The sequence below is a fragment of the Artemia sp. Qi Xiang Cuo genome, chromosome 1 (assembly GCF_049724085.1).
Source record: "Artemia sp. Qi Xiang Cuo chromosome 1, ASM4972408v1, whole genome shotgun sequence".
In the NCBI taxonomy this organism is placed as follows: Eukaryota; Metazoa; Arthropoda; class Branchiopoda; order Anostraca; family Artemiidae; genus Artemia; species Artemia sp. Qi Xiang Cuo.
The window spans coordinates 93,913,712-93,931,071 of NC_142794.1; the positions used below are offsets into that span (position 1 = coordinate 93,913,712).

Sequence of the window (17,360 nt, forward strand, 5' to 3'; positions counted from 1 at the left end):
GTGCCAGTGGCAGTATAATCCAGAATGTTAAATAATAAGTGTAGATACGAGTCATGTTCTGTTTAAGTTTAAGGACGAAATTTTCCTGGTCACCTCGGGTCCTCGAATATTAATACTAGACTCAAAAAAATAACCAATCTTTCTGCTGCGTTGTATTTAAACTATTGTACATTTATATTATGCCTTTGCTTATTAATTTATTTTTAAAGCCTCAAGTTCCGCAAGTCCCACCTCCAAGTGTTTCTTCAGTCAGTCAAACATCTATTTCGACAGTTCCAGTGCAACCTGGTCAGTTGAGACCCGGAGGCGGGCAGCTCCCAGTCCTAAGGCCGGCTGCAAATTACGACCGGCAGTTCCCCAGTTTAAGTGGGAAAGGAGAACCAATAAAGGGTACTTCGGATGTGGGTGTCGAGGAAAAGCAAGTTCAGACTCTAAAACCAAATGGTATGTCTCTTTTATTTCCTATTTTGTCATTGTTTCCTTCTTGCTTTTTTTCATCAACGATTGTATTTAGAAAAAGGATAGTTAAATCGATAAATGAAACTGAAAAGAAATTAAGTTCTTTTTCTTATGGAATCAAATATAAGCCTTTTCGAATATTTTCAATTAATCTTGTGTAGTCGAAACACGTGTTTAATAATCTAATTTCGTATATATCATTTCCCTAGACTGGTTTTAAATTTTAGCAAGCTAAAACTTGTGACCCAAAGCAAAAAAGAAAAGAAAGCCTTTCAGGAAAATAAATCCCGTTTTAAGTGTCGATTTTTGGAACTTCTTAAACCAAATTTTATATTTATGCACTTCTGAAAGTAGTTTTACTTATGAAGATATTTTGTATTACAATCGGAACAGTAGCAATGAATACTGCTGCTCGATTGCTCATCAGAACTGCTACAGCACAACAAGCGCAAATTTAATAAAACTTAGTCGTAAAACAGTAGTTGGCAGTTCAAACTGTGGTGCAAAACCCAGCACAAACCTTTGAAGATGCAATAAACTACGGAAGTGTTAATTAGAAGTCATTGGGACCCTTCAGGGTTGTATGTAATCACTGTACAGTGCTCCATTTTCCCGAGGAAAAAGTAGCCATACTCTTTTGGAGCAACCTCCCAGACTCTTTTGGAGGTTGCTGCTTGTTTGGTCAAATTGTATTGCCACACCCACAATATCCAAATGACTTGCAATGAAAGTAGTTTATGAATTGCATTTAAATAGTTTTGATTAAAACATAAAATTTACAGTTGAATTTGAAGAAAATAACAAGCTACCTTTCTTGACATTTTATTAATTAAAAAAGATTTCTATTTGCTTTTCTCAATATAGAAAGCCTACATACAGCGATAGATATATGAATTTTCACTCGTTGCCACCCAGTCTCAGCGAAAAGAGGGGTTGTAGTTTCATAAGTAGATAGGGCTTTCAGAATTTATTCTCAGGAATTTCTGGATTCAAAATTATTGTATTTAAAATAAATTTTATTTTGTCATGGTTACGTAATTAAATTCATAAACAAAATAATAGAAAATAGACATATTAAACGTAATAATAAAGTAAATGCAATATCATAGTCTTCTGAATACAATTTGTCTAAAAGTTGTATTTCTTTACCATATGTATCGGGTCTAGGGGAAAAACTTAAATGGATTTTACGTAAATATAACATTGGCAAATGTTTTCAGTCAATAAGACCATAAAGCAGCTTCCTAAATTCTGGTAAGGATTTGACGCATGACAATTTGGGTAATGGGGTTTATAGTATTTCTTGTTTGTGTGGGAAAATTTACATTGACCGTACAACAATTTGTTGAATAACTCATTGAGCATCGTAACTCAATAGAAAAATCTCAAAAATTTAGTAAGCCTCCTGAAACTTTTGTTTCTGCTTTGGCTGAACACATTTTCTACCACCCTGGTCGTTATGTACAATTCGATGATGCTACGGCCATTTCTAATGATATAGAGTTTGCACAGTAGGCTAGGAAGGCTATTGAAAAAAAAAATGTTTTTGAAAATTTATCAATAGAGATACAGGTAATTTGAATATTGACCCAATTAATAACATTCTTCTTAAAAGTGAACAAGTAGTTAATGGGTTAATAAGGTTTTCAAAATCACCAGAGACGATGATTAATACAAGACCTAAGAGAATTAATGCAATAGCAGCAGACAATAGGACTATTTCGCAACTGAATGATTAACTTCTTGTTTGTTTATTTTTTCCAGTTGCTTTGGTCTTCTCATCGAAGCAACTCTATTAGCCTGTGTGACCTCTAAGATCCGTTGCGGCAATTGTAAATATTGATTTGGCTGTTCTTATTTCTTGGTTTTCGATTTTATTTGTTTTAGGTTATTTTTTATCTTCCCTTTCTACTGGCTGTAGTCCCGTTTGTTTGTCTTTCGTTGATATTTCTCTCTTTGTTGTTCTTTGTCATGGCTGGCCAGTTCGGCTTAAGATAATACCAGGGTATTTCATTTAGGGCCGGATCTCAGTATAAAAAAAATATTGCCACTCTCTTAAATTCGTCCCCTCCCCCAAATTTTTTCTTTCGAAGTAGGAACGGAACAAATTTTTTAGAAGTAGCTGTCTTGACATTTGAACAGTTGAAAAATATTTCGTGAATAGGATAATAAATGGCAATTACAGCAGTGCAAATCATTCAAACAATGATTTTCTTATAAATGGAAAAAGGATGCTTTGTTTTCAGAATTTATTTGTAAAAATTTTCAACAATTAAAATATTCAAAGTGAAACAAGCTCATTTTTCCCAGAAGTAGTTGTGATGACATTTACTTAGATCCCCAAAGTAAACAGTAAGTGTTTTTAATTTGGATCCCAACCAATTTTCTTAAGTCTCGTAGCTTCTTCCAGAGGCCAACTGTTTTATTTGTCTGCGATCAGAATTTCTGGGTAAGAGTATTGCAATGTTCTCTGTTATCTCCATCGCACGCTTCACGGCCACGAATACATCAACTGGCATTGTTCTGAAATCGAATATGCTCTGTTTCAGATACTCTGGCCCTCCTCTAGGAGGGTCGATGAAAACACCATCAGCTTGTAAACTGCTCGAAAGCTCAAAAAAGTCAACGATAAAGTCGATTCTATCCTTGACTCCGTAGACTGCTGCATTGTTGCGTGTCATCTCAATTTTCGAAGGATCTATATCAATAGCAGTCACTCTTTTGCACACCATTGCTAGCTGAATAGAAATTCCACTGACTCCAGAAATGCATTAATCACCGTGTCGCACCGACAACACTCAGCAATTTGTTTTGCTGTATCTTCAAATGTCGAATACCACGCTTCTCGATCTAATAAAATTCCTTCGTCGAATTTTTAAAAATTTTGAATAGCTGATTCCAGTATTTATAGGAGGTAGACTGTCATCTAGTCAGGAGGTTCTTTTTTGACGACTTTACCATCTTCTATGAATAGACCTGAACCCCTATTTAAGTTTCTACTATAAATACTTGCTGTCCCTCTGTTTAATTCTCCATTTCTTCTGCCTCTGTCTGAAAAATGATTCGCTTTGGTATTGTAAGAATCTCCCTTGAATCCAGTATTACTTTTGAGTGGAACTTGCACTACCTTTGTTTATCTTACACACTTCCTCTCCCTCTTCCTCTGTTAAAATATGCCCTTCCGCTGCCACTGTTCAATTCTTTTTTTTTTCGCTGCCTCGTCTAAAGACAGACCTTCCTTGACTTCGGTTAAAATTTGGCCTTCCTTTACCTCTATTAAAGTCCGAACCTCCTCTCCTCCACCCCCCTCATACATACTCTCTCTATTTCTGTTTGGGTAAAATGCTTGTCCTCTGCCTCTGTTTATGCCACACATATCCGTCCCTTGGTTGTTACTATTTCCCCCTCTGTCTCTGTTAAGGTTACTTGTTCTTGCGTTTTATTTCCTGCAAGCTTTCTAAATCTTTACGAGGATTCATCTTCACCAGATTTTCTTGATCCTGTTGGCATTTATCGCTTTTCTTCTGATATGAGATATTTTCCTCGGGCACCGGACTGGGCTCTTCTGTTTTAATCTTTGGAGCTGTTTTTTCTACTTATTGCTTTTCAGGCGGCAATTCATCTTAGAAATTGGAGTCACTCTCCTCTTGTATATCTGGTTCTACGTTGGCACTTTCTGGGGTTGCTGTACCTCTGGTGCAGCAACAGATTTTCCAGGGATTGGAAGGGATGCAATGACAACAGCAGGCACAGGTACATCAATGGGATTGACGGGCATAACCAGAATATCTTGGACAGGTACAGGACTGGTCTCCTCTATTTTTATCTCTGGATCTTTTTCACATTCTAATTGCTTTTCTGGCACCATTGTTTTTTCTTTGACACCATTTATAGGACTGGGTTGTCTTGGCGCGGGCTCAGCTACGTTTAATGACTTAGGTATTAATGGGAACCTACGCTTGATGGAACATAGAACGTCTGCCAGACATTTGGAGACGACTTTTCCTGTATGAGGAAATGATGTTAATATTGTCAGCATTGTAAGGTTGATTATGGTGATTTTTATTTATCTAATTCATATCGATATGCAAAAGCAAAATATCTGTTCCTGATTTTAGTTTTTAAAGAATGCTTCGTTTATTATATTAATTGTTAAAAGCCTTCAGAAAAAGTAAGTTTTTAAAGAGAATGAAAGAGTCATATTAAAACTTAAGACAACCAGAGATGAAGGTCTACAATAATTCAAACTTAAAATATGATTTTATTTTTTTTATTTTTTTAATGGGATTTTAAAAATACATTTAGTGTATGTTGAGGCCTACTAAGTAAATGCACTGTCAAAAATGCCTTCACTATTTTTCTTCAATAAATTATCTGGCATTGTGTTTACCATTAGGTAGAACATGGATCTTGTGTTTTTTAATGTTCATTATTTTTATTTAGGCGACAGAAGCTGGATACAACATGGCAAACCACTTCCTGTAGACCAAAGAAAAAATACTATGAATTTTGGTTTAGCGCAGGAAATCCCCCGGGTACCATTACCAGCAATGGTACCGGGCCAGGACCGCCAACCACCCTCAGTGATGCATCCATGTCCAAGGGGAATGCCGCCTACATATATGCGACCCCCTCCCTTGGGCCCATTCCCTCCATATTTTTTTCCTCCACAGATTTCTGGTTCTATGCCGAAAGGGCAAACTTATATGAAAGATGGAAGACAAGATATGGTCGCAGAAGGACCGACAGTCGCTCCTATTGTAAAAGCGGAGGAACTGAACAAGCTGGATGAAATAGCCAGAGAAGGCGGATGGGCCATTGAACAAGAAGAAATTGACTACAAGTAATTAAATTTTACAATTCTCTCAATAAATTTTTTTTTTGTGCACACTAGTTACAATTAACAATGGTAACTTATCTTAGCGTTTAATGCATTAGGAGTTAAACTATCAACAGACAAATCGATTATATTACATTAGTTTAATCAAATAAAATTTAATCAACTTAAACTTTAATGGATGTCAAGCTCTGAAATTGCAAAATTCAACGAATTCTTTTCTAGTAATTGTCTTCATTTTATCCATCGTGTGTAATTTAAGCATATGTCTTTGCACAAGATTACAAGCGTCAATGCACAAGAATTAAGATTACCAACAAAGTGAATTAATCACTGACAACTAGGAACTTATAACTACCGACTGACTACAGAACTGACACCGGCACAGCTAAAAGTACTGACACAGGATCTTGCATTTTAATAATAGAATAAAAAATACCCTTACCTTCGAGTAACCGCCGCCAACTTACTATGATTTCTAATGACATGGTAAATATATTCCATAGGTTTCAACTTATGAATTTTATTTTAGTGAATAACTTTATTGATGCTAAAATCTGTGAAAACAAAATTATTGCTTTTGTGATTTTTGATTGTACTGATGAAAGTTGTTTTTCTAAAATCACGCAAAATCGGGTAGTAAAATGTTATATTTATTAAAAAATGTTATTTTAGTAAAAAGTTATTTAAAAAAAAATAAATTAATTGCATAACAGTTTTCCTTCATTCTCATAAGATTGTAATGTTTGTACCAGGAGAAGATCCATTCATTTTTCTGTTTCAATGGAAAGATTTGACTTTGTACGAACACTTAATAAATGCTAGGAACAGTGGTGCAGCTTCGCTGTGCCAGGTTAAAAAAGTTCCAGATGGCTTGAACAAAAAGAAAAAAAGCTTGGTCGTATCCTATTCTTCAGTGTGAAAATCAGTCAAGTCCTATTAGTTTATTACGTCTTTACCAATTGGCACGTTTATTTTGCAGAAAAAGAAGAAGCATAGTACTTTTGAGCCTTGAATGCAAAAGCGTCACTGTGGCTCCTGTTATGAAATACAAGCATACTCGTTGTGCGTTGTCGCGATTTCAAAAGAAAATAAATTCAAGCACACAAACATTAAAATTATGACTATACAACATACCAAATTATGTTGCTTTGGCAACGCCAAGAGTTGCATAGTATTTTCAGGTAGGTGTACGAAAAAAAAGTTCGGCAAAATTTCAGCTACACTCTAATTCTGCTGGCAAGTGACTGCAAAACTCTAGTTCTGTTTGTTGCAATTTAATTTTCCATTTTTCACATCTTTCACAATCAGAAATATTAATTTTTAAAAGTATTGAAATATCTGCATGAAAGTCTAACATAAAGAAATGCAGTATCACTCTAATAAAAAGTTTTGCGGGGATCAACAAAGATAACGAATGTTTTTGGCTTTTAACCGCTCTGGTGGGGGGGGGGGTAAGGCTCTGGGACTCCTTGCAATTCTCTTTTCTGATGTTTATGTATAAGCTGGAAATGATTATTCCAAGGTCATTTAAAGAGATAGATTAAACGGGTGCTAAGTTTAAAACTTTAAAGGTCCTGTTTTACACTAAAGGTCACCTGTATAAGAGAGGTTGAGAGAACCCCCTTATCCACGTTTATTAGTAGACGTTTGACCCCTACAAACAGCTTCAATGTGTATCTATTGGAAAAAAATTTTAACCTTAAGTATTTTTGATTATCGGTTAGGTTTACTTATCTTAAGGATTATCATTTACATGTTTTTGCATCACCCTTCAATTATGGTTTGATATCTAGTAATTGATATTCCCCAGTAATTAATAATTAGTATAAACGTTAAGGAAATACTGCTTATGGGGAAGATGAAACGGTTTAAAAGACTCAAGGTTATGGGACTGTAAGATAATAAGGAAGAAGTGGTGAAACTGAAGAATACCAAATGAACCATACATAAAGAATGGCTCCAGTCCATTTCAGAGAGTGTGTAAGCTTTTCCAGCTCCTAGACATAGCTACTTTCAAGTTGAGGAATATCATCCTGTCGTTGGTCAGCTCATTGAGACTGCTGGTGGACCAGAATAAGATAAATATTACCTATGGGAAAATATTTTGGTTCTGACATATCTGACAGCTTTTCTCGCCCTAAGCATGGAAAAAAAAGCAGGTAACCTTGTTCGTAGCTGATTTTTTAGATCGTCAAGAGTTTTTGAGGAAACAGAATTTAAAGGTATCAAAATTGCCTTGTCACTTTTTTAGATAGCATTCAGGGTGGTTAATAAAAGTCCCGATATCTCAATTAGAGAGCAAACGAGATTAGAGTAAGAAGAAATTGGTTGAAACAAAACTTGTGTTTTTTACATCTGAACACTGTATAGTAAGCCTTATACCTATAGCACATGATTTATAGAAAGTCATATACCTGTAGAACATAAAAACGCTCTAGCTGATAATAATAAAATAGGATGGGCTATAGGTGAGCTATGACAACCGCCTAAAACGCTAGAAAAAAAAATATGTTAGGGTGGGTTCAAAATTGCCTTGAAAATAGAAAACGCCTAAAATGCTACGAAAAAATGTTTGGGTGGGTTCTGGTACATTCATCTAATAAACAATGTGACCTGTTAGTTTTTTCTAGTTTCAGTGGGTAATTATTCGACAATTTTTTATGAAACAATTTTTGTAGTCTTTGGCGTGCTCAAGTTTGCTTCTATTCTATTGACTATTTACTTTGGCCTATACACCAATGGAAAATAGATACGCTTAGTATTAAACTACAATTTAATAGATGTTTTTTGCCATCACTAAGAACTAGCCATGTTTGAGTGACAACTCTGAAAATCTTATTTGGGTCTTTAGCAGTTTTCCTTGTTTATTTTTAACGTATTTTTGAAATGATAGATTGGGGTAATTTTCTTTTCTTTTGTAGTCAGAAGCTATCGTTTTCTGATGATGAAGACCAAGAAAAAAACTCCCAGATCGATGAAGGGAAAGGTGTGTCTGAACCTAGAGTAAGTAAATATGCATATATATTTAAATATACAAATTTCTTTTTTTCTGTTATTTTCCTTTGTGGAAAATTATTATATTTAAATTAGAGCACCATTCATAGCTTCTAAGGTCATTGCTCGTTGAGTATACGCGTTCATAATTTTTAGTCATATTAAACATATTAAAACATTAAAACATATTAAAATCAAAACTACGTTTTTTCTGCAAGGAAGGGATGATAACTCCCGTAAAACCTTGAGTTATGACGAAACAGTTGCAAGTGCCTATTACGAGTATTAGGATTTCTGTATTTATAAATTATCATTTCTTTCTGGCAAATTACTTGATTTCTATATGAATGTTTTGACTGGAGCTAGGTAAAGCTCAGTTGCGAAAGAAGCTTGCTCCAGAAAATCTTTTGTTCTGTTAGCTCTGTTTCTGTTCTGTTAAGTTCTTTTAAACCGGGTAAAGTGATAACAGTAATATACTCTGCTCAGATTTTTTTTTTCAAATAGTAATTGCTACGAGTGAATAGTGCCTCTCTCTTTATCTCCCACTGTCACGATCTCTTTCTCCATTTTCTTCGCCATAGTTTTTGGAATGTGCTTCAAACAAAACTGGGGGTTACACAAAGTATTCCACAATAGACAAATTTTGACACTCATCAAACAAGATGTTTATTAATGGTGGCGCAGCAACATGCTAAACTAATTTCGTTAATCACTACTAATTGGTTAATCTAATTAAACTAATTCGTTAATCACTAAATTGTGTTTAAGCGGGAAACTGTCTGATTTCGTTAGAAGATTTATTTAAAACAGGGGCGGATGAAAAATTAAAAGGAAGGGGGGGGGGGTTCTAGAATTTCTCTTTTGTCAAGGATTTGTCCATAATTTTAGTTGGTGTTAAGTTTTCGTAGAGCCCTGAACTTTAGATATTTTGTACTTTTTCACTAATATACAGTATAAAAGTAAATTAGGATATATTAGAATTGTGCATAATATTTCATAGAAAATCTATATGTTAAAATCAGAAGAATTAATTTTGATTGAGTTCAATCGGTCAGCGATGATTGGGTAAAAAGAATATATATTCACCTACTCTCCTCAAGGTCAAGGAATACAGTCTCCGCCCCGGCTAAATAAAATCTCCGCCCCAGAAACAACCAAAAATTCAAACAAAGCAACTATTTATAACAAAAATACATAAGAGGCTTAAAAAAATAACCGAATAGAATGTATAAAATAAAAATAATGGGAAATGGAAAGGTTATAAATTGAGAGTCATTTCAGATTTCTAGTTTAGTCTTAGACATTTAAATAGTTCATTAATTTTAAATCTTGACCCAAAAAATTGCCAAATTTTCGGAATACCAAGGATGCTAAAAATGAAATTCAATTCTTTAAGTTGATTGAGTGGAAACTTACACAACCATATACGTCTTAAAATTAGTAAAACCATGCAACTAAATTTTTCTTTTTTTTTAAATGTTTTTAATGATAAACAACCCCGTATGCCATTAGGGGTTTTACCCTTAGAGGTAGTCAAGTTCAAAAATAAGGAGCGTGGGAAAATCAGTGGAAAAGAGTATCATCATGGAGCTCTAGAAATGTAACTCTCCTGATTGCTGTAGCAAAGACAAACATAAATAGTGACGAAAACCGCACTGCCCCTCCATCATAAATAACAAGTAGAACAATAGGGAATTTCTTCCATAAGACAGTTGAATTCCAAACTTTAATTGGTTATTCGACTCCAAGGGCAGCCCTCAGCATAACACAAATGAAAACAAGAGACGGTTTCAGAGTAATGCAATCCATAGCGTGGTTTTCATTGCGTATACGATATTTAAACTGTTGTTTTTTGGGGTTTAGGGAGGGTAGGGTAAGGTTAGGCTAGGTTAGGTTACGTATTTAATATATGCAATGCTTTACATTTGTGTTATGTGTTATTGCGTATTTGTGTTATCTCTGAATTGAATTGGGTGAAGGAGGAGCGTTTAATTTCTTTTTTTCTTGGTTTAATGGTCGTGTTTTCATGTAAGTTTCTTGTATGTTTTCATTTGTGTTATGAATTGAAATAAAAGAAAAATATGAATTGAAACAAAAGAGAAATAAAAAATAATAAAATAAAAGAAAATTAAATTTCTAGAATTTACAATGTAAATAAAAATTGGAATAAAAATAGATGGAGACGAAGTTTTCCCGGCAAGAAAATGTAAAAGGAGACAAAACACTGTAAAAGTAAATTGTCACATAGCACCCGATTCCTTCACCCAATTCAATTCAAATTCCAGCTCCCTTTAGATCATTTCTTATAAACGCTTCCCATCCCAAAAACTTGAAGTAAACTAGTCTCTGAATTCTGTTTCATAAAATGTTTTTTGGTCATATTAGTTTTGAACTGCGGGATAGTTTCTGCAGTAGCAGTATATGCAGGCAAATTGTTCTAATAAAATGCAAACTCTTGCGAAAAACATGTATTTACCAATTCGTTTGCTTACTCTAGGCTGAAGTAGTTTGTATGGTTGGTAGTGTGCTGGTGTTGACTCAAAAAAGATTCAATTGAAGAATTGATGAGGACCAGTTTTATTATTCTCTGTTTTGTTTGCAATGCGATAGATATTAATAAGATTAGATAGATATTGATAAGAATAAGATAGATATTAATAAGCTAAAGAAAGATAAGATTAGGAAGATAAAAAAAAGGCATCCTTGCTTCAACGAAGTCCAACACTGCCATAAATCTTAAGCTGTGCATTAGTATGGATATTATTAACATTATTTAAGATCAAAAACTCCCATTTATTAGTTAATTGATTTACCTACAAAAACATAATTTTAGAAAGACCAATTAGGCTACGCTATTCTGTTCCACCCCTTTAGGGCTATTGAGGACTATTGACATAAATAGAATCCTTACTTTCTTATGTTTCTTACTGCCCAACTGAACATAACGATTGTATCATTCCATCGGTTGTTGTATTGCTCGTTGATCAGTTGCAGGTGAATTGGGCTAATGTTGTGGTGAATGGGCTAAAGCTATGGTGAACTATCTTGTATTAATGTAAACTTTGTTTAACCTATGCTACGAAAGAAATTTGTTCTTTACTCTCTATTCATTACACTGAATACATGAATAGGTAATATAATGTGAATAATGATAATGTGAAAGTTTTTGATCTTGAATAATATTAATAATATCCATATTATTGCACAGCTTCTGATTCATGAAAAGTTCTGACAGTAGTTCTAGTCGAAAAATTCCCCTTCTGGTTTCATTCTATAGCTTTTGACTCAACAGAAAATTTTGCAACTGAGTTAACTGTTACTTAAATTGTACTTTTGGTCTGAACTGATTCAAATGTCCTGCCTTTAAAAAAGATAGGAAGTATGAATAGAAGAGCTCAGCATTAAAGTAGACAAGACTAAGTTCCCAAAAACCAAGCTTACAGAGCCCTCACGAGCTTGTATTTAATAGCCCAACTTAATATAATGGCTGTTCACCCTATTGACTGTTGTATTACGCGACGATCAGCTACTGATAGCTACAAGTGTTCGGTAGGGCTTGTTTGTAAACAAGAAAAGTTTCCGCTTGCCTCTTTTCACGATTCAATTATGGCAACAGCGGAGATAATGTGGGCATCAAATAAAAAAAAAAATTAATACTCGTATAACAACTAAAAGAAAAATCGTAGAGATTTTAGTTTTCAGGTATGGAGACCAAAGATAAAGCCAGGGACAGAAAAAGTTTTCATTTTGATGTCATTAGTGCTTTAAATTAGCCAAAAGAATTATAATTATATGAGCTTTAATTTTATTTATTCCTGAAAGTGCAACCTACGTTTAAAAAAAAAAATATGATTGTCTTTATTATTAAAGGCTGAGCGTGATTCCCGATGGGCAGAAAGAATACAGGCCGAAGGCAAACTCATTGAACAAGCAATGGTTAGATTTCAGACGGAAGCTGAAAGTTGCGAGATTGAAGCTTTACAGGTTAGCAAAATTGTTTTATGTATATATATATAGATATATATAAAAAACCTGGGGTATGGTGAAACTTGGTTCTCTCAGTTTGTAAAGCCTTATGATATAAGATAGTGACTAATGATATTATTCTACCAAACTATTTAATTTAAGACCAATTATCTAAGGGAACCGACAGGTAAATTTTATTGAATAGACAAGTGAATAATATTCATAACTGAATTAAATAATTGAAATCGAAATAATAGAAGAGTTTTCTTGCTATCAGTTTTCAAACACGTGTTTTTCCGGTCTTCAAACACTTTGGTCTGACACTGACTTCGGTCTTCAAACACTTAAGAAGTGGAAAAATAAGCGTCCTTCAAAGGATTTGGCCAAAGGACTTCATTTTTTATTTTTTGCTTGTTTCTACTGTTATTATTTAATTGACACAGACGGACACAGTAAATTGGCCCTAAGACATCACAAGTGTTTGAAATTCTCTAATGTGGCTCACCTGTTGATGCTGTGTATTTTTTTTTTATATAGAATAAGGATTTCCTATAATACTGACCTATTAAGTAAATCTCTGGGTTTTAAATAGATTTAGACCTGGGTTTTAAACCCGGAAGTATCAAAAATCATCTATCAAAAGCTTGAAAACGAAGTTTAACTTCGTGATTGCCGGTTGAGTTCTGACTTAGTTTTTTGTTAGTAATTTTCTAGGGCCACAATTTGGAAACAACAAATTGTTGATTGTCAACTGCTGCATCAGAAACATTTCTAATATGAAGTTGAGTAAGTGACTCGTACTGGTAGAGCAATAGTACCCCATGTTCCTTGTAAACTTTAATAGCTATCTCATTGATCAAGAAATTCAAGTTTTCTTCTTCGGGGTAGTAAAATAAAATGTTGAACCAAAATAGACTCCTCTGATGTTAATCATTTGATGAGCTGGTTAAAGTATGTAATATTAGCTTTTCCATAATAAAAAAAATTGCTCTGCGGGTATCCCATTTTTAGAATCCATAATTAGTCTTCACTAGAAATGTAGACAGATCAATGCATGTTGCACCTGATAAAGAACTGACTTGTTTCGCTTTAATAACTGTAATTTTTCCCAATAAATGGTCGCAGATAATGGCAGGAAGAGGCTGACGGGGTGAAAGGTGAGCCATTTCACCCTACTTCCCTTGAGAGCTTATAATACTAAAAAATTCCATCAGTTTTATTATGAAAGATTGCTTCTATAACATAGCATCAAGATCAATACTGTTGTATTGATCAGTTTTATTATGAAATTCCATCAGTTTTATTATAAAAGATTGCTTCTATAACATAGCATCAAGATCAACACTGTTGTATTGATCAGTTTTATTTTGAAATTCCATCAGTTTTATTGTAAAAGATTGCTTCTATAACATAGCATCAAGATCAATACTGTTGTATTGATCAGTTTTATTTTGAAATTCCATCAGTTTTATTATTAAAGATTGCTTCTATAACATAGCATCAAGATCAATACTGTTGTATTGATCAGTTTTATTTTGAAATTCCATCAGTTTTATTATAAAAGATTGCTTCTATAACATAGCATCAAGATCAATACTGTTGTATTGATCAGTTTTATTTTGAAATTCCATCAGTTTTATTATAAAAGATTGCTTCTATAACATAGCATCAAGTTCAATACTGTTTTATTGATCAGTTTTATTTTGAAATTCCATCAGTTTTATTATAAAAGATTGCTTCTATAACATAGCATCAAGATCAATAATGTTGTATTGATCAGTTTTATTTTGAAATTCCATCAGTTTTATTATAAAAGATTGCTTCTATAACATAGCATCAAGATCAATACTGTTGTATTGATCAGTTTTATTTTGAAATTCCATCAGTTTTATTATAAAAGATTGCTTCTATAACATAGCATCAAGATCAATACTGTTGTATTGATCAGTTTTATTATGAAATTCCATCAGTTTTATTATAAAAGATTGCTTCTATAACATAGCGTCAAGATCAATACTGTTGTATTGATCAGTTTTATTTTGAAATTCCATCAGTTTTATTATAAAAGATTGCTTCTATAACATAGCATCAAGATCAATACTGTTGTATTGATCAGTTTTATTTTGAAATTCCATCAGTTTTATTATTAAAGATTGCTTCTATAACATAGCATCAAGATCAATACTGTTGTATTGATCAGATATATTTTGAAATTCCATCAGTTTTATTATAAAAGATTGCTTCTATAACATAGCATCAAGATCAATACTGTTGTATTGATCAGGTTTATTTTGATATTCCATCAGTTTTATTATAAAAGATTGCTTCTATAACATAGCATCAAGATCAATACTGTTGTATTGATCAGATTTATTTTGAAATTCCATCAGTTTTATTATAAAAGATTGCTTCTATAACATAGCATCAAGATCAATACTGTTGTATTGATCAGTTTTATTTTGAAATTCCATCAGTTTTATTATAAAAGATTGCTTCTATAACATAGCATCAAGATCAATACTGTTGTATTGATCAGTTTTATTTTGAAATTCCATCAGTTTTATTATAAAAGATTGCTTCTATAACATAGCATCAAGATCAATACTGTTGTATTGATCAGTTTTATTTTGAAATTCAATCAGTTTTATTATCAAAGATAGCTTCTATAACATAGCGTCAAGATCAATAATGTTGTATTGATCAGTTTTAGTGTGACAGTCCAACAGTTTTCTTAATAAAGATTGCTTCTAGAACATAGCATCAAGATCAATAATGTTTTCTTGATCAGAGTTATTATGAAATTCAAGCAGTTTTATGATAAAAGATTTCTTCTCTAACATAGCATCAAGATCAATACTGTGGTAGTGATCAGTTGTATTATGAAATTCCATCAGTTTTATTATGAAAGATTGCTTCTATAACATAGCATCAAGATCAATACTGTTGTTGATTTTGTTCTTTGATGCTTCTTTTGTCGAGGCAGACCAAGGTTGTTCCATCAACATGCAACGTAAATCCAGCTGTAGTTACAACAATCTGAGTTTAAATATCAAGGTAAATTCTCGAATTCTGGGATGATAAATAATGGAGAAAAGATTTCATTTTGTGTTTTTATTTCCATTGCCGCGTAACAAAGAATCTAATACTGATGAAGCTGATAAAGATACAACTCTTTGATTTGCCATCGGTTGTGGGTTTTTTTTTTTTTCAAATACACGCTCTTTCAACGGAAAAAAAAATAAAGAAAAAAGAATTGAGTGATTAAGCAATCCCAATAGTTAACCAAAGTTTTTTTTGTGTCCCAACATGCTTGTGCCAAAAAAAATAGAACTATATTTTCCTTAATAATAAAATAAACAGATAAACATGCTAAATAAAACTCCTTGAACAAGCGTTACATGTAGGCCACAGATGCGAAAAAATTGCCACAGATCATATAAACCATTAACGACGTTAATATTAGAAAATATTTATAAACTATTAACCTGATTAACTTTAGAGTACGCTTCTTAAAAATAGGCCTGTGCTACCTTGAACGCACCTATTCTTATGCCTTTGTTTAATGTTTTATGTAAATTCGAATTTTAATAAAACAGTTATCAGTTTTAGTCCCATATTTAATGCATACGTAGAAGTATTCACGCCGTCTTTTGGTTAATTTCTCCTTAATCTGTTTTTTTTCCTTATTTTTCTCCATTTCTCTACCAGTCCATCAATCTTTCAGACTCCTTACTATCACTACGGCGCTGTCTCTCTCTTTAAGCTCTCTCCCCCTCTATCTCTCTGACTCTCTCCCCCTCTATCTCTCTCTCACCTCTCTCTCTCTCTGTGTCTCTCTCACCTCTTTCTCTCTATGTCTCTGTCACCTCTCTCTCACCTTTCTCTCTCTCTCTCTCTCACCTCCCTCTCTTTCTCTCACCTCACCTCTTTCTCTCACCTCTCTCTCCCTCTCTCTCTCTTTCTTTCCTTCTTTCTTTCTTTCTTTCTTTCTGTTTTTTTTTTTTGGTAACGGAGTCCCCGTGATATGAGCATATAACACCAGCGTCACAAGTAGCTGACAATGAAATTTAATATCACCGATTACTTTTAAAGTATGCTTGAAAACGGTAGGTGGCTTTAACTCTGCTTATTTGTAAATTAAATTAAAAAAAAACAAGTTTTTTCAACTGAAAGTAAGGAGCAACATTAAAACTTAAAACGAACAGAAGTTATTACGGTTATAAGGGGGTTAGCCCCGTCAATACCTCGCTCTTTACGCTGAAGTTCGAATTATGTTCCAATTCTTTCGAATGACCCCTGAATCACAAAGGCCATTTAATTAGAAGAAATAGCTGTATTGAAAGTACTAAAAAACTTAAGCGTAAAGACCGAGGTATTGACTAGGGGGCCAATCCCTCATACACGTAATTATTTCCACTCGTTTTAAGTTTTAGTGCTGCTCCTTACTTTCAGTTGAAAAAACTAGTTTTTATTTAATTTCTGATAGCTTTTTAAATAATGCTGGATCCGGCGCCTTCTTCATAGAAATGTCCCTTGCTCCCTGGAAAGATCCTCCCACGTAAGGTAGGATTTTTGAAGATAGGAGCTTAAAACCTCTATAGTAGGGTTCTCTGATACGCTGAACCTGATGGTGCCACTTTTATGGGGTTGTTTCCCCCTTTTTCTGAAAATAAGGAAATTTTCTCAGGATCTTCACTTTTGATAGGTAAGACAAAATTGGATGAAAGTTATATCTTTGAAATCAGCATAAAAATTCAATTCTTTTGATGTATCTATTCGTATCAATATTCTGTTTTTTAGAGTTTCGGTTACTATTGAGCCGGGTCGCTTCTTACTTACAGATCCTTACCACGAACTGTTTCAGAAAGAACCGACTTGTTTCGTTGTAACAACTGGAATTTTCCCCAATAAATGGTGCACGATAATGGCAGGAAGAGACTGGCTCACCTTACTTCCGTAGGGGGCATGTAATACTAAAAACGTTTATTTTTTTGGTGGGGGGGGGTGGATTTTCCTCCCGTCCAGCTTCTTTGACCCATCTATCGGTAAAAATCTTTTGAAGGTTGATAAACTTATTAAACCCCCTGGAAATTGCATACGA

At 33.6% G+C, this 17,360-nt stretch overlaps 1 protein-coding gene across 1 annotated transcript in view; it reads left to right on the forward strand.

Annotated features, from left to right (window-relative positions):
• The window catches only part of LOC148956941 (uncharacterized), an 80,516-nt gene that overhangs the window by 17,120 nt on the left and 46,036 nt on the right, over nucleotides 1-17,360 (forward strand). Inside the window, exons 4-7 of the mRNA XM_089087889.1 lie at nucleotides 210-444; nucleotides 4,903-5,302; nucleotides 8,221-8,302; nucleotides 12,164-12,277. Coding sequence (XP_088944015.1) covers nucleotides 210-444; nucleotides 4,903-5,302; nucleotides 8,221-8,302; nucleotides 12,164-12,277 — 831 coding nt within the window. The remainder of the gene's footprint in view (nucleotides 1-209; nucleotides 445-4,902; nucleotides 5,303-8,220; nucleotides 8,303-12,163; nucleotides 12,278-17,360) is intronic.